The sequence below is a fragment of the Polypterus senegalus genome, chromosome 13 (genome assembly GCF_016835505.1).
Source record: "Polypterus senegalus isolate Bchr_013 chromosome 13, ASM1683550v1, whole genome shotgun sequence".
In the NCBI taxonomy this organism is placed as follows: domain Eukaryota; kingdom Metazoa; phylum Chordata; class Cladistia; order Polypteriformes; family Polypteridae; genus Polypterus; species Polypterus senegalus.
Genome location: NC_053166.1, coordinates 42,699,343 through 42,717,513, shown reverse-complemented (window position 1 = coordinate 42,717,513; position 18,171 = coordinate 42,699,343). Strand labels below are relative to the sequence as shown.

At 39.5% G+C, this 18,171-nt stretch overlaps 1 protein-coding gene across 1 annotated transcript in view; it reads left to right on the top strand.

Annotated features, from left to right (window-relative positions):
• Nucleotides 1-18,171, top strand: part of acsl6 (acyl-CoA synthetase long chain family member 6) — an 81,128-nt gene that overhangs the window by 48,341 nt on the left and 14,616 nt on the right. Inside the window, exons 14-17 of the mRNA XM_039775359.1 lie at nucleotides 12,635-12,723; nucleotides 13,288-13,404; nucleotides 15,460-15,603; nucleotides 16,750-16,851. Coding sequence (XP_039631293.1) covers nucleotides 12,635-12,723; nucleotides 13,288-13,404; nucleotides 15,460-15,603; nucleotides 16,750-16,851 — 452 coding nt within the window. The remainder of the gene's footprint in view (nucleotides 1-12,634; nucleotides 12,724-13,287; nucleotides 13,405-15,459; nucleotides 15,604-16,749; nucleotides 16,852-18,171) is intronic.

The window sequence follows — 18,171 nt, the reverse complement described above, 5'->3', positions numbered from 1 at the left end:
CAACTATTCTAGTCTAGAATGACAATTATACACATTGATTTATATTGTCACTTATTTCAGAATGTAAAATAGATGTGACATGGAGTATAGAGTATAATGGCTGCTGGTCTCAGTTGGGCTCTTTTGTTGCTCGCTAAGCATTCATGTGTGACGATGTAATTCACAAAGCCAAAACATTTACTTAAAATCAAAGTCAAAATGGCCAGGATGAGAAAATCAAAAGAATAAAATTAGGTATGAGCCTTTGAACTCTTTTTAAAATGTTTCAATACTAGGAGCAGGCTGTATTGCAGGGCCATTTTTATACTTGGGGAATGATAAGTTATGTGACCAGCAAAGGGCAGAGCAACCGTAAATGAAATGCGATGGGCTTACAAAACTTCACAATATTGCGATGCGGTGTTCAAGAACGCACAAAATGGTAATGCAGGTAATAACTGAAAATGGTGTTGTACAAAAATTCAAAATGAAAATAACAACTAAATGGTTAGAGGATCAAGACAATCTATAATCCAGGATATCATGAGTTCATTTACTTATGTCAACTGTCAATTCCCCCAAACAAAACTAGTTGCATGGTGCTTAACACACTTAGGGAATGAAATAATATGATTGTCACAGTGCTGTCTGCTTTGTCAAAGTTGGAGTTCAACAGATGACAATGTCTTCTACTGTAATGTGATCCTGGTGGGCAAATTACAGGGGACAAGCCAAGACTCTATACACTAGATAGATAGATACATAGATAGATACTTTATTAATCCTAAGGGGAAATTCACAAAGGCTATTTATTATTTGTCATATCAAAACCATTGGCTGATAGTATTTAATGCTTCCAAATACCCTTTCTTGACAATTGGAACCAGGCAGTGGAACCCTTTCCAGGCTTAAGCTCAGGTTGAAGAACCGCTCAAACTGTAACACTTTTGGCTGATACCGTCAAACCCTACAGCTTTGCTCAGGCAGACACTCTTTGCTAATCGCCCAGAGTGGCAAAGTGAAAGTCAGATTGGTGCGGGTGGCTCCTTGAAGCAGTAGAAGTGGTCTGATGTTGTATCGTGGAGAGAAATAAAATATAGAGAGCTGTAGAAGAACTGTTGCATCACAGAATGTCTGAAGGTATGGACAGGTGATTTCTGTCAAACCTGTCAACAAAAAATAAAATAAAAAGATTAAATATAGAGGCTCACAGTACCAATTTATAGCACACACGGTATAAATAACCTAAATGAAGACAAGCGCTTATAAATTAGGCACTAGAATGAAAATGAAACGGTAGAGTGCAATGCCAGTTTGCATTGACCATAGTAGTAGAGAATATTACTAATGTGCCAAGTTTAAATACCATGGCTTGGGCACATTACCTGCTTTGCGAGGGAGCATCAGTTATGGCACTATTGCTATGTGGTGTGATTTCCCCAAGAGTGATCCATTTTGCGGAATCCTCATTGTTGAGGACCTGAGTGGCTGGACCAGGCCAAGGGGATGCCCACATAACACCTGGATGCAGCAGATGGACGGTCATTTCAGTGGGTGGGACTGGAATGCGTGTCTGCCTGGGGGTTTGCCAACCAAAATCTTGAGCTGTTTCATTGTGTGGTGGGTGCGGCAACGTGCTGTACCAGTGCATGCTCCCAACGTGATCTGACGTCATACGCTTGGTGTCCCAAAGAACACAAATCCTAATAAGTTCCTAAAAATACCTGCTAGAAGGAGGTATGCCACCAAACCCTGATTAGATATAAGGGCAATACAGAATCTTTATAAGAATAAACAGTTTATTTTTACAAAAAGGCACTGAAACAAAAGCAAGCTCCATAGAGCAGAAAAGGTAAATTGGAGTTGCCTAAAACAAAAGGCAATCTGTGTTAACACGATCCCAGTACAAGAATCTAGAAACAAAGTCAAAAACACAAAGCACAAAGTCAAGAAGCCAGAAATTCATAAAAGCAAAGAAAAACAAAGAAATAAACGTACCTCAGTAAACTCAGTAAACCACGAACTGTGAAAGACCCTCCTAGGTGGAGGACAGTTTCTGGCGGTGATTGGCAGGTGACCCCGCCTCTTCGAGGCCCACCTACAAAACACATGGAGCATAACACAGGCACCTTGAAGACAAGATCAAAACCAAAGAAAAATGGACATAATCAACATAAGCAACTTGAACACTATAAGCATATTGAACAAAAATAGACATGAAATTCGACTTTGAACTCTAGCCGGGGGGGAACCCGGGCTGAAACTTAATGCAGAGATGTTATTAATCAAGAGGTGGGAGATGGTGGGAGACAAAACACTAGTATACCAAATGATTGCTTACTCTTGCAGTGCATGTCTCTTTAATAACCACAGAATAAAATTATCACATAAACAAGATGTACTCAGAGCCACAACCAAACGTATTGGCAAACGAGTCTTTGTGTGCAGCCCACTGTATCGATGACACTCTGCGCGCTATGCACCTTGCTGTTTACCAATACCACATCCTGCCTTCAGATAGCAGTAGTTAGTCTCACTGCACATAAACACAGCTTTTCAGATTACCCAGGTGTACTGTATGAGAGAAGGCATGAAAACACCATGACTCATATTTCTTGACCTTTTTGTAATATTGTATTTATTTACATTTTTAAGTTAATTGTTGTTTTTTCTGCATGTACCTGGAGGAATTCTTTCATTGTTAGTATTAGTTTCATTATTGCAGCTGGCATGGCTCATAGAGTGGGACTTTCTACTGATGAGAAGGAGGCAATTCATGGAACTTTGTCAATATTATCTTCTTGCCAAGACTCACATGTTTCATTTCCATAGCAGACCACCCTGTCATAGGAAGCCTTATTGACAGAAAAGGCTGGGAGGCCAGTCAAAACTAAAGCTAAGGCCACTCAAAAGCAAAAGGAGAACCTGGTATCCTAAGGACAGAGTCAGAGAATCAGTGGGCAGAGATGGAGAAGACTGGTGGTCTGAAAGCTAGCCTTGCTTTTTGGCTTATCAGATCATCGTTCTCCAAGTAAGAACATGGTTTATGGGTCAATTTTAAGGTAAACATTAAGGAAAGTAAGATCACCATTGTCTCCAGTTCTCTCACCTCTGTGTCTGGAAATGGGAGATGTCCCTCCATTTGTAATTATTTTCTTAGTAGACGCTTCGATCCCAAGTGACTTACAAAAGAGGTCAACATCATCGAGTAAACATCAGTGTAGGAAACTGTTATAGGACAAGGTTACAAAATTGACCGCGACAAGTGAAGAACTCTAAACCAAATGGAGCAACACAAGGTACTAAGAACCTGGCATCAGAGCCAGTATCAATTCAAAAGATATTCACAGAATAAGAGAGTCTTCAGGCACTTTTTAAACACAGTGATAAAGTCAGCAATTCAGATGGAGGTAGACACCAAATTCCACCAGCTAGGAGCTACACATGAAAAGCCACTTAGAGGAGGTATCACTAGACGCCACTCACTAACAGACCTAAATTGGCAAGAAGGCACACGAGATCTCATGAGTGCCTCCATTTATATACAGTAGGTGCTTACCCACTGACTAATCTCTGTAAGAAAGCATCAAGGATTTGACTATAATGTGTGTTGCAACAGGGAACCAGTAGAGTGACCAGAAAAGAGAAGCAACATACACCTCAGCCAGGCCAACAATAAATAATTAAAAAAAAAAATTAACCCAAAGTAAGTTAAAAAAGAGTGCCTTGCTAACTTTTAATAGTTTCAGCACAGGTCATAAAGTGCTGTGGCCTTGCTTATATTTAAACATGGATTCTGACAGAGCAACTGACTGTCAAACAATGACATTTGTGTAGTAAATGGAACTGTTGATTCAAGCCCATGAATTTGTGAAGATAATTTTTTAAAGTTCCTTTATGCTTTTATATTTTTCCCTGAGGAATCCACGTTGGGCATCGCTACAGGTTAAAGCTGAATCCCTTCCCAGTCAGCTACTTGCTAATTCATCTATGAATGTTTATCACAGTTTTAATGATTTCTTCATTATTAGAGGAATTCTTACTTACAGGAATAGCTCAGAAAAGGACAAGAAAGATTTTGTAAGAGTCTCGTTCATCTTAATGCCATAGTCAGATGGTAATGGAAAACCCTTTTTTTAACATAAACCAGCAGCACCCTCTACTGCCAGTTTCTGGTACTAAGCAATGGCAGGCTGGGACAGTTCAGTATCCATACAAGCAGTTTCTCCAAGTGTGTAGCTGTCTTCTTCATAAACTTGCAGCCAGTAATGTGTGAGATCCAAGTCCTGGTCCTATCTGTGGTTTTGTAAACATTTTTTCGTTAATAATTTTAAAGATGAATGGGAAACAAACAAATGACAAAAGTCACAAACAAGAGAAAAAAGGAAAGTCACCAAAATGCCGGAGCCCCTCCACCACTACACTTCACTCAGAGATGGCTGAGAAAGGAAACAGAGAAACAAAGGTGGTGCTGTGCTAAAAAGACCACTCCGCACACCCCAATTCAAGCAAAATGAACAGATCTCAAAGAGAGGAATAACTTCTTCAAAAGATATCATTGTTGAAGACAACAGATTAAATAAAGCAAGCAGCTAAAACAATCTACCAGAATCTGTATATTGTAGGAAGAACATGGAGACATGGATGCAAGCGTTGGGTCCCCTCCATAGTGCACCTGGCTGTTTATAACTTTGAGGGAAAAAAAGGGTTCACGTAAAAGCAAACAAAATTCATTGAGATGCTGAGTTATTTAGCCATTTCCTTCTCTTTTCTACCTCTGGCCATTCAAGTGATGGCCGCTATCATCATGGAGCTGTCACAGCATGGTGACATATGTAGGTGTCCTCTGGACTGTGGGGAAAAATCAGAGGAAGTTAGCAGCAGCGCCCTCTCTTTCCCTGGGGTGAAATCGCACAGCTTCACAGACACTTCAGGGTGTGTGTGATAATATTTATGTATAACTGATCTTCTGTCTGCCTGGCTTGTCTGTTTTAGAGAATCATGAAACGCCGGCCAATCCCTATTTCCACTACACTTTGCACTTATTTCTGGAGTAGTGTAACTCTGAATACAGGCTAATAAAATTTTATATTTTCTATGTATAAATATCTATCTGGAAAAAAGTGAAAACTGAGAGAACCTGACTTAAAGTTGCCATTTTCACTGGTTCATGCTTTTTAACCTTGATATCTCCAGAATACATGATATCAACATGATTTTACTTCAGAAGGATTAGAAATGATTGTGTAACAAAATGGTGCTTTTGTTGATCCCAATAATTATTGAGAATTTTAAAATATTTAAGCGTGTTTTACATTTTCTGCTCAACGGGCGTGTTTACATACGCATCAATAAGCCATTCTTTTCACAGAGGCCTGGTTTCTAAAATGCCATGTAAACACTTATAGCGAATAAAGAAATTGAGTTATTGGCCTCCGAGGAACTTTACTAACAAAGGTAGATTTCTCCACGAATAAGCTGATTAGGTGGTGATATAAACCCTTAACTGAGTTACTGTAACCCCAGGATTTTGTAGTCTGTGCGTGTCCATTACATTCTGTCACCCTGCACAAATATAGTATTTGCTTCACATACGGTTTCAGTGGCCACGGGTAGAAGTGTCCACATAATAAATTTCCAGAGGCAAATTCCTTCTCCTGGCTGAAGTAATCAGTCTCAGTATTTCAGAAACTGATAAATTTAAGTCGATGAACTTGTAGCAGTGCTACTTGAATTGAAACTGCAACTCCCAGCAGTCCCTGCAAGGCTCTGATTGGTCCATTGCTGAAGGTGCAGGGGCTTTTGGGGTCAAAGGAGGTCAGCGCGGCTTTTAAAAAGGGGCCGGTGACAAAAAGAAAGGGGAAAAAAATTTGTGTGTTACAAGTTCCTGTCTGTCTGCCTTCTGTTGGGTTACCTGTACTTATTCGTTTTGTCCTGGATTTTTTCGTGTGTCTGGATTGTCTGCCGGCTGCCTGTGTACACGAGGACTGTAAGTGGATTCATGGCCATCCTATGTAGAAAGGAGCGCTGCTGAACAGTCCACCCGTCTTCACCATTTCAGAAACTACCAGTAGGACTATCTTTACATTCCCATTCAACATGCAGATCTCTGGTCTACATATTCCCATCATTACATTTCATCTGTTGCCATTTTCATGGATTTTACTGTGTGTGTTTGGTTTCTGCTTTGTGTATTTAATGTATCATTATTTTTATTCATTGCATTTGTGTTCATTGCATTCTTTATTTGCTATTTTTTTCCTTTTTTTTGGTCTGTTTGTGAGTGCATGAAGGTTGGGCCAAGGCTGGCTGTGTCCCTGGAATCTCCACCATAAAAATAAATAAATCACCGTTTTCTCAACGGTGTGAATCTTAGCGGCACTGGACCACTACAAACTGAACATACAGTGCTAAACTCAGCAACACGATCTCAAGAGCAGTAAGGTAACATGTTCAAAGTAATGTGCATTATGTAGTCTGATTTGTAAAGTAACATAACGCAATACATATCTTATTGAATTAAAATTACCAGCATTATTATTATTGCAGCAGTACTGGCTGTAAAGTAAGAAGCCCACACATGGGTCCTTTGCAGAGCTCAGTCGCACAGCCAAGCAGAAAGGAACCTATAAATAAAGCAATAAATTGACTTAACACATTTATAAAACACAATAAAATTACCACAGGCATCACTCTTTTTTTCAAATTCATGTTGGCCGATGATAATGTTTAACTGTTTTGGGTTTTTTTTGCACAGTTTAAACAACATAGCATTTTGGTAAAAGAGAACTCCAGGAGATTACTTGTGCGTGTGAATGTGGATATTTAAGGTGCCATCTGTTGGAATGACAAATGCAATGCATTTTATTACAACATGCATTACAGAATACATTCTAATAGATGGTGCACGGCAAAAGTTACCACTGAGGTCTACGTTGATTGCTTACATTTCAACCTATCTTAGATGACTAGCACAACTAGTTAATAGATAAAAAGGAGCAAAGTGAAAAATTCAGAATTAGAAAGGACTGTGAAGAGCGGGGAATAGTAACGTCCAAATGAACAGAAGAGAGAAGGAAATGGAGGACCACAAAGAGGGCAGGATCAGAATATATGAAATAGGAATCCGGGGACCATTAATTACACATTGAACTGGGGCAAAACTCTTTAAACACTGTTTTGTGAGAGTTATGCAAATTGTATAAACAATTTTTGTTATTAGAAAAATGCTTGACTGCATTTCAGTTTGAATCCCCGTTCAAGGGTAAGGAAGGTACCAAATCTAAATCCCATTTTAATGAGACAGAAAGAGGTTTCTTGCCTGTATCACAAAGGCCAGCGTACAGCAAAGAAACATGTTTAGACTGAAAACTGAATTGAAAAAACGAAAAGAATGAGATCAAATTGGGTAGGATAAAGAGATGCCACATATTCTGAATGCAGACCTGAGCTGTAAGTAAAAGAACAAAGAAGAGAATGACACTACAAATGAAGAACAAAGGTTACCTGCCTTTTTAGATTGGAAAACCTCCATAATGGTTGTCTTGTCCTGCACAGTGTATTAATTATGTCTCCTGCAAATACTCATTTAAAGCCAGTAAACATGCTGCCATTGTATTATGTAGTGAATATGAGTAAAATCATTAGCCTGGATTTTGCTACTCCTCTTTCTATTAGTGGGCAGCATGGTGTCTCAGGATGTGGTGCCGCCACTACATGAATCCAAAACGCTAGATTAGGATCTCACATCTGGTCATTGGCAGTGTAATATTTGCACATTCCCCCATAACCGTTTTTTCTCCAGGTATCCTGGAACCTCCTATGTCCCTAAAACATGTTGTTTAGGTTAAATGGCAGCTATAAATTGCCCCTAACTGAGATTGGGTGTGTCACTCACTGGGCCTTGTGATGTCCAGGAACATTTCTGCTTTGTGCCCACTGCTACCACAAGTGGATGTGATCCCCCTATGATCATGAATAAGCAAGTTCAAAAAGTTGTGCTTGATTGCGTCATTTTCATTAGTTGGTAATAACAGCATAAGCAGTCGGCCAAATCATGATCATCTCAAAAGCCACAATATTAGATAATTTCATATTTGTGGTTTTAATTTCACAATTGTGGTTTTTATTAACACTTGGTTCATCTTTTCCTGCACTCTTTGTTGTTTTAACAGTGTTTTTGCTGACATATGCCATGCACTAATTGACGATTTTACTAGAACCTCTCTTTAAATATAAAACAGATCTGTTTCATTTTCTTTGTCCATTTCACAATATGTCTGCCTCGGGAACTGAAACCTATGCAAGCAGCAGCATTAAGTGGAAGGCACACAAGTGTGGGAATTCTCTTTTTAGCTCATGGCGTAAAAGGGGCTGCTTCTGAGGGCCTTTGTAATCCAGATGTCTCAGGTTTGTGACTGACCGGCAGTAATTACTATGGTGGAAATGATCAGACTGGGACAGACTGTGGTGTGATTCCATGATAACATGATTTGCGTTATGGAGCATGGACACTTGAACATTGACAGTTTGGAGTCGTCACAGAGCCTAACCTGTATCTTCACTGTGTAGCTTTAATTTAGCTATGTGGGAGTGTCAAGGTATGCTTAATTAAGAGTTCTATAAGCCCCCATATTGGAATAAGAGGATCAGAAACTGAACGAAGATAACTGTCAAGCACAAGTTCAAATATCTGTGAATGAGTTCCTCTCTTGTTCAACAGATTAATATTTGCCCAAATACTCGTATATGCTGTATTCACTATCTGGCTACTTTATTAGGTACACCTTGCTAGTACCAGGCTGGACCCCCTTTTTGCCTTAAGAAATGCTGTAATTCTTCGTTTGCTTAGATTCAACAAGGTGCTGGAAACATTCCTCAGGAACTTTGGTCCATATTGACAGGATAGCTTCAGGCAGTTGCTGCAGATTTGTCAGCTGCACATCCATGATGCGAATCTCCCAGTACACCACATCCCAAAGGTGCTCTATTGGATTGAGATCTGGTGACTGTGGAGGCCATTTGAGTACAGTGAACTCGTCGTCATGTTCAGGAAACCAGTTTGAGATGATTTCAGCTTTGTGACAAAGGGTGTTATCCTGCTTGGAAGTAGCCATCAGAAGATGGGTACATTTCATTCATAAAGGGATCGACATGGTCAGCAAAAATACTCGGGTAGGCTGTGGCATTTAAACAATGCTCAAATGGTGCTAACAGGCCCAAAGTGTGCCAAGAAAATATCCCCCACACCATTATATCACCACCAGCAGACTAAATCGTTGATACAAGGCAGGATGGATCCGGATCCATGCTTTCATGTTTTTTATGCCAAATTCTGATCCTACCATCCAAATGTTGCAGCAGAGATTGAAACTCATCAGACTAGGCAACATTTTTCTAATCTTCTATTGTCCAATTTTGGTGAGCCCGTGCAAACTGTAGCGTCAGTTGCCTGTTTGACTTGTTGTGTGTTCAGAGATGCTCTTCTGCATACCTCTGTTGTAACAAGTTGTTATTTGTTTGTCCTTCTATCAGCTCAAACCAGTCTGGCCATTCTCCTCTGATCTCTGGCATCAACAAGACATTTTTGCTCAGAGAACTGCTGCTCACTGGATATTTTCCCTTTTTTAGACTACTCTCTGTAAACCCTAGAGATGAGTGTGCGTGAAAATATCAATAGATCAGCAGTTTCTGAAATACTCAGACCAGCAAGTCTGGTACCAACAACCATGCCACATTCAAAGTCACTATCATATTTCTTCCCCTCTCTGATGCTCGGTTTGAACTTCAGCAGGTCAGGTGACAATGTCTACATGTTTAAATGCATTGAGTTGCTGCCATGTTATTGACTGATTAAATTTTTAAGTTAGCAAGCAGTTGAATAGGTGTACCAAATAAAGTGGCCAGTGAGTGTTTATATATATATATATATATATATATATATAAAACACTCAAAAAATATCTAAAATTAAGACACAGAATTTCATTTGAAGGTATGACTCTTTTAAAAAGCAGCCATCACAGTGTTGCCCTGGTGTAGAGGAACACTCCACTCACTGCCACCCTGTGTGTCCAAGCTGATGTCACATTACGTGACTTCTAGTTGCTGGGTTTTTGTCACACTTGCCAACAGCAGTTGCTGATATCTTTGATGGATTATATCAGTTTCCACACTGGGCACGTTAAGAGGCAGTGTGTTGACCTTCCACCACAGTCGTGCTCAGCTATTTTTGTGACAGGCAATAGAGTGCTGACAGACATAGCCAGTGCTAAACAAACAGTTAACAAGTGTGATGAGTTCTGCCGCAGTCCCCACCTTTTTGTTTCTTCTTTCAAATCTGCGAAGGTACTTATAACATGAGACATCAGACAGACAAGCTTCTGTTCTGTTTCTGGGATCAAAAACACCCAAGTTCCTTACTGTTTGTCACCACATTCTATGCATTGTACTTCCAGATGAGCATTCATTGGTTGTCAGTTCTCATGCACATACAGCCCACCCCAACAACTAAAGACAATATCAAAATTGTTTGTTTTTATCGGGGGGACTTGTGGTCTAGTTGGAGTGAGTTGCTGAGTATGCAACTTGATTCATGGGAACATTTTGCTGACTGTCTGTGATTCGTTAAGATTATGTACATGAAGACTACAAATGAAAATTACTGACATGACCTTAAGTAGTAAATTTCTTATTTACCGCCAGAGGGTATATATATATATGGATTCCTATGCCACTTGAGCACACTAAAGCACAACAACATAACTTTGATGGCTGCTCACATTTAAAACATCATTATCTACTATATAAGCATAATAATGGAGCTCAATAATTTTTTGTCTTTGCAAAGCTTAATACGATACTTAACATATTTATTCAGTTTAAGCAGTGATAGACTCCTCGGTTCAACCTCCCATATGATGCAGGAATGAAGAGAACACTTCAGTGCTGTTTTATGAGACTCAAATCCCACGATCTTGTTCCAGGGCTCTCCCTCCTAACTTATTTCAAGCTAAGAAACTGCATAGTAGTATCGCTGAAGAAATGGATGATGTTGTGTTCACAATGTGTCAAGTTCTTGGAATGAAGATTTAGCTAAATTCATACTTTGTTATCAGAGTGGACAAGGTGGTAAAGACTACGAAACTGAAACATCATGTATGTCCTAAACATCATGGGTGCTATGAAATGGGAGGAAAATGTATAAAAAAAAAGTGTTGTCATCTCTACATGGTGTAACCGAATTATATGCACACATCCTTTGTAAATGTAAACTGAAGTGGATAAAAAAGTAAAAATGTGCCTTTGTCCACAATATTATGAAGGGCACTGAGTATGTTGACATACAAGACAGGATGCCAACAGACAAATATATAATATGGAGAGGCAAGCTGTTTACTTGCCATTTAGAGTCCTGATTTATCTCGGCACAGATAAACAGTTTTACGATATCCAGTCTTTAAAAGTGATGTCCAATGTTGTGTGGAGTTGTTGTTTTGTTGCTGGTGCGGGTTCAAGTAGAGGAGACTTCCTATGGAGTGCACTATTTCTATTTGCTTCATTACCCTATATTTATGACGTGCAGTGCTTCAGTTAAGCCCCTTTCTGTGTCATCTGTAAGTCTTTCTGGCATAAGAGTTTAGATACTGGAGTTCCCTTCTTGAAGTGATGGATGCTTCTTAGCCCATTGCCCATGGCTTGGGTTGACAGAAAGATGATCAATTTCTGATCCATAAAGAGAAAGAGGTTGTCAGTTCTCTGCTTCTCAAATAATGGATGGCTCATCGACTTTCAGTTTCAGAGGTTTTCAGTCATTTTGGAGAGTCCCCCCTCCCAGAGGGAATCCCCCCGTGAGTTTGATGAGAGTGTGCAGAGAATATCCCAAAGAATAATTTTAATTAGTTTTAAGAGAATGTATAATTTCTCCTGACTGGATTAAAGTCACTTCAATTTACAAAATCAGTGTGACCTCATAGGCGAGTTCTTCTGTCCATCAGAGGTGTCATCAAAGTCATTCCTTGAATTACAGCTCTTTGTTTTTGTTTGAGTCCATTTTGTGCCTTCGGACTCAAGAGGTCTCCAGAGGGGCCTCTGGAGAGATGTCATTGCAACTCTGATATACAACTCCGATGAAGTCCATGCAGATCCTTGTACAAGTTGGAGTTTAGTCACTTAGTTTTGAATGTAAGTAGTAAGGCCCAGCTGAATGCCTACATTACTGCTAGACCTGCTTTCTTAACAGGCCTGGCAGAATGGGCAATGCTCACCTTGTCCCCTAACTCCTACCACTCAGGTCAACACCATACAAGACACTGAGGTCATCTTGTAGCACCCTCAGGGCCAAACAATTGTACACTGGAAGTGGGTTTGGAAAACGAATGTGAATGATATTAGTTAGTACACACTAGCTATCAAAAGTTAACCTTTTTTAAAACACAATATCTAATCACAACACCTATGTCTTTAGATGAAAATGAATGACTATTTTCAAATACAAGAGGCTTTATGGTTCAATGTGATCTGCAATGAAAATAAAGGTCATTGTTAATATTCTTTAAATCAGAAAACATCACACTGTGATCTCTTGTAAAAAATTTGGAAATTAATGCTTGCTGCTTTGTCATGGTCTGACAGGAGTATTATTTTGTCTGACCGTAGGTCATGTTGGAGCTCCACTGCCATGCAATTACATCAAGTTGGTGGATGTGGAAGACATGAATTACTTTGCTTCCAAAGGAGAGGGTGAGGTAAGAATCAAAGAGAATCTTCTGAGTGGAGAAAAGGCTGTCAATGGATGGCGTAGAGCTGCAGAGGCTCATGGGAGGCTTAAATAAAAATGACTTTGAGTCAGGCCAGGTGAGAGTCAAATTCACTTTGCCTGTGTGAGTCATTTATGAGAGTAAAGATACTCTTAAATACCGCAGGAACTGCCAGGCCTTGTCTTTGCAGTGGTCATAGTGGAGCTCAGTGGATGGTTGACCCAGAAAAATAGAATTCCAAAGCTAGATGTTTATTTTTCTTTCCTGTATAATTTGGGTGTTTCAGGAATCTAACTAGTGTTACAAAATCAATAAATATAGATAGGATAGGTAAATATTAAATTGTTGATGCTTAAAGTTGAAAAGAATGAGATTAAGGAGCATTGATACTTTTTTTTTGCTATCGATTAGCCAAAATACCACTGAGATGCAAAGTTTATCAATGTATAAAATTTAACATTTTATGTGCCTTGCATTGGCTATTGCCTTCTGGGTAAGCAATATGAGTGCTCTAAAGCCTCAGATTTTGTTTTTCTCCTTTCCAACTTTTAGATTTGCATCAAAGGGCCAAATGTATTCAAGGGCTACCTCAAAGACGCAGCGAGAACAGCCGAAGCGTTAGATGAAGATGGATGGCTGCATACTGGAGATGTGGGAATGTGGTTGTCCGTAAGTGATTAAGTATTATGTGTAGTTCTGATCGACCCCTTTTTGAAAAAAAAAAAAAGATTCCACTACATGAATGCTAACCAACGACTTCCCTAGACTCTTGGGATTGCTTTATTTTTGCTTTGAATGTACAAGGAAACTGTGGTGGGCTGGTGCCCTGCCCGGAGTTTGTTTCCTGCCTTGCACCCTGTGTTGGCTGGGATTAGCTGCAGCAGACCCCCGTGACCCTGTAGTTAGGATATAGTGGGTTGGATAATGGATGGATGTACAAGGAAAGCCAAATCTTCACAAATGTATTAAGTACTTTTATCCTGGAGACATTTTCAACATTTTTTTTTTATTTTTTTGTTAAGCCACCATGCTGTTCTGTTTTTGCGGCGGGGGCAAGTGTGTGAGGCTTTCATTGCTATAGTGCATTGCATGAATGCCAGAGAAAGAGTCCTGGAAGTTACGCTGCACCACCACGACAGTTTATATGTCTGCAACAGGTGTTTACTCTTACATCTTAGTCTGTGAATTGTTAGTGTTGTGTACTTATTTTGTGTGGTTCTGGCTTCAGACTTTAGCATTTCCTTTTTGACTTCGATTTCCCTTCTCCATTCCAGTTTAGACAATTGGTTATTTTGAACTAGTGGTACTAATTTTCTTTCGTATGTTGGATTACAATCCATCTCCTTATCCTTCTTTGTTAATACTTTTGTGTCAGGGAAGTATTGGCTTAAAAATATAGGTGAGCTCAGGGCCGTTCAAAGCCCATATAGGAACCCTTGGTGGGGCTGTGTCCCCCACAGTGTTTTGGAGCACAAGCCATTTGAGTTACCGAAATGGCACCCTTGGTGTCCGTAGAGCGTTTTCAGCATTATCAGACTTCGAGGACTGGGCTGGGAGACTCCCGTGGTGTCTAAAGTATACATGACATGACTCGCCAAAACTCCATCCCTCCATGTCCATAGCACTGCCAGGGATGTTGGATGGGTATTTTGGAGCACACAGCACTTGAGTTACATAAATGATACTCCTCGGTGTTCAGAGTGCACACACCTTAACTTTTATAAACGCTGTCACTTGAGTGATGGTGCTCTAGGCGGTTGTCTATGGCACCTAATGGATTGATCCGCTTTGGTTGGGGTTTCCACCTGAACTAGTAGCTCTTTGATTTGGCAATTTAATTTTTTTTTTCTTCTCTGCCTTTTATTCTGGGGCAGAACAATAAACAGTAAATCACACACCCAGGGACTCTGATTGAACTTATGAGAAATGGCATTCAGTCCAGAATCAGCACTTCATAGAGCACTAACCCACCACATGGTGCCCATGCACACATGGCCACAATCACTAAAGTGACTCAGTGGACTAAACTGAGTTGTCTGAACCCAGAGTACTCCGAGAAAAACCTACATGGACACATGTGCAAGTTTTACACAAACCGTGACCAGGCCAGGATTAAAACTCAGTCTCCAGGAGCTGTGAGGTAACTGTGCTCACTTCACCATTCGTTTTATTGCAAATTAAATGGAGGGTAAAGAGTAGACCATTATGAAATACTCCTAGGTGGTGGATGGATAAACCAGGATGCTGAGGAAACAGAGTGTTGTGTGTTCTTATTGAATGACTGGCATCAGGGCTTCAGTTTTACATTTTGTCCAGAAAGAAATTGATCTCAGTAGCATTGCATTCTCTAACATAGCACTGGACGATGTTATTCAGTATGAGGGAAGACAGAAAGGTGACCGTGTGACAATAATGCTGTAGGCCTCTCTCACTCAAGTACTGACCACAACCTGCCTGCTTAGCCTTTGAGATGTGACAAAATCAGTCAGTCAATGTTTATTTTACATAATGCATTTTACTTAGTGCACCAGTACAAAGTGTTTTGTAAGGCATACCAGAATTTAGTTGAAAAATAACACAAAATTTGCAACTTCAGTTAGTGATGAACGAAGAAAGATAATATCCAGAAGGAAGTTATGAGATTTATGAAGGAATGTCATGACTCTATTTAATTTAACATTTATGCTTTTATAATAATGTGTTCTTTCTTCCCTTTACCATCAGAATGGGACTTTAAAAATAATTGATCGGAAGAAGCACATCTTTAAACTTGCTCAAGGAGAATATATTTCCCCAGAGAAGATCGAAAACATCTATATTCGAAGTGAGCCAGTGGCCCAGCTCTATGTCCATGGGGACAGTTTGCAGGTATGTCTCTGTCAGAATGTTGTTCATAAGTTAAAATATATCTAGTGACGAAAGCATCACATGAGGTATAAATGCATGAAAGTCACAAATAATTCTTATTGAATTTGAAGTGCAGTTTTATATGATCCTGTGTTATATACACCATTTTTACAGATATTATAGAAATCTTAGTTTATAGCAGGGCTCCTCAGTTTCATCTTGGTGGGCCACAATGGTTGAAGGTTTTCACTTTAAACCAGTTTCTTAATTAGAACCCTTTTTTCATTTAGTTTTAGTTAAGTTGCTTGTTACTATTCAGAACCCTTAATTGCCTATTTTAGTTTTAAACAGCTGTATTGAAGTTTTAACAGTTGCCCGTTTTCTTAACCAGCCGTCAGTCAATAATGAGGCGCAAGCAGCAAAGGGACCACCAGCTCTCCAGCTAACATGATACCATTTAAACCTGTGTACATGCATTATGAAGTGTCTGTGTTAATACAATGTTTTAAAGTAAATTAGAGGGAAGGGAAAGACCAAAAGGTACAAATCTGTTCTGCGCCACAAAAAATCTAGAACATGATAAAGATTTGTCTTGGAAGAATGAAAGCACTAACAAGCTATATGATTAAATATCAAGTTTCATTGTCTGCTAGGGCTGACTTCTAATTACAAAAAACTGGTTGGAACAAAAACCTGCAGCCACTGTAACCCTCTAGGACTGTGACTGAGGACCCCTGCTTTAGAGTCTTTTTTTGGCCTGTCCGGATTGTCGAGTATAAGCACTGCTACTACTGGACTAGCCCATTCTGATTTTTTTTTTAACAGATTCAATCATTTTCTAACTCAAAGTCAAGCCAGTTCAGATTTGACTTTTAATCTGTTCTGCCTGTTTGTAAACCTTAGGTAAGAACATTAAATAGAAGTGGCATTGAAGATTAAGTAGCATGTTAAAGATGATGGCTCAAATCGTCTTGATTGAATGTGAAGGGAATAACATGAGCCTTTTTTCAGAGTTAAGATGACAAAAGAAAAAAACTTACTGTATGTGCATATAAATTAAAAATTGTAGTTGTGCTGTTTCTATAACTTTTTGTTTGCAATACAACATTTTTTTAATAGAGGTACTGTTTTTATGTGATGATCTGGAGCTTTCCATTTTCTTTGCAGTCCTGTTTAGTTGGCATTGTAGTACCTGATCCTGAGATGATGCCATCATGGGCCAGCAAAAGGGGTTTTGAAGGGCATTTTGGAGACCTTTGCCAAGACAAGGTATCTCTTGAATTCGTACTTTCTTGTACATATAATAATAATCATAATCATAATACACTTTATTTATATATAACGCATTTCCCATTCTCAGAAATATGGGGTGTTTTTATTAAGACTTGGCTGCATACATGGCGACTTAATGTTTGAGCTAATGAAGTTGCTATTCAGAATCAATAGAGATTAATTGTTGCCAATCAAGTACACTCTGCAGGAAGGTATTTTTAAATATTATTAAGTTTAATGACAACTTAAACTTAAATACATTTAACATGGAGCATTTGTAAAGAGAGGGATTCAATGTGAGATGCAGGGAGAGATGTAATATACAAGGAACTAACTGGGAGCCCCGTAATGTAGGAGGTTTTGCTGTTGTTTAGTTTTTCATAGTTACAGTGCATCCGGAAAGTATTCACAGCGCATCACTTTTTCCACATTTTGTTATTTTGTTGTTTTTTTTTGTATCAGTATACTGCTGCTGGATTATGTGAATTTCCCCTTGGGATTAATAAAGTATCTATCTATCTATCTTTCTATCTATCTATGTTACAGCCTTATTCCAAAATGGATTAAATTCATTTTTTTCCTCAGAATTCTACACACAATACCCCATAATGACAACGTGAAAAAAGTTTACTTGAGGTTTTTGCAAATTTATTAAAAATAAAAAACTGAGAAATCACATGTCCATAAGTATTCACAGACTTTGCTCAATACTTTGTCGATGCACCATTGGCAGCAATTACAGCCTCAAGTCTTTTTGAATATGATGCCACAAGCTTGGCACACCTTATCCTTGGCCAGTTTCGCCCATTCCTCTTTGCAGCACCTCTCAAGCTCCATCAGGTTGGATGGGAAGCGTCGGTGCACAGCCATTTTAAGATCTGTCCAGAGATGTTCGATCGGATTCAAGTCTGGGTTCTGGCTGGGCCACTCAAGGACATTCACAGAGTTGTCCTGAAGCCTCTCCTTTGATATCTTGGCTGTGTGCTTAGGGTCGTTGTCCTGCTGAAAGATGAACCGTCGCCCCAGTTTGAGGTCAAGAGCGCTCTGGCGCAGGTTTTCACCCAGGATGTCTCTGTAAATTGCTGCAGTCATCTTTCCCTTTATCCTGACTAGTCTCCCAGTTCCTGTCGCTGAAAGACATCCCCACAGCATGATGCTGCCACCACCATGCTTCACTGTAGGGATGGTATTGGCCTGGTGATGAGCGGTGCCTGGTTTCCTCCAAACATGACGCCTGGCATTCACACCAAAGAGTTCAATCTTTTTCTCATCAGACCAGAGAATTTTGTTTCTCATGGTCTGAGAGTCCTTCAGGTA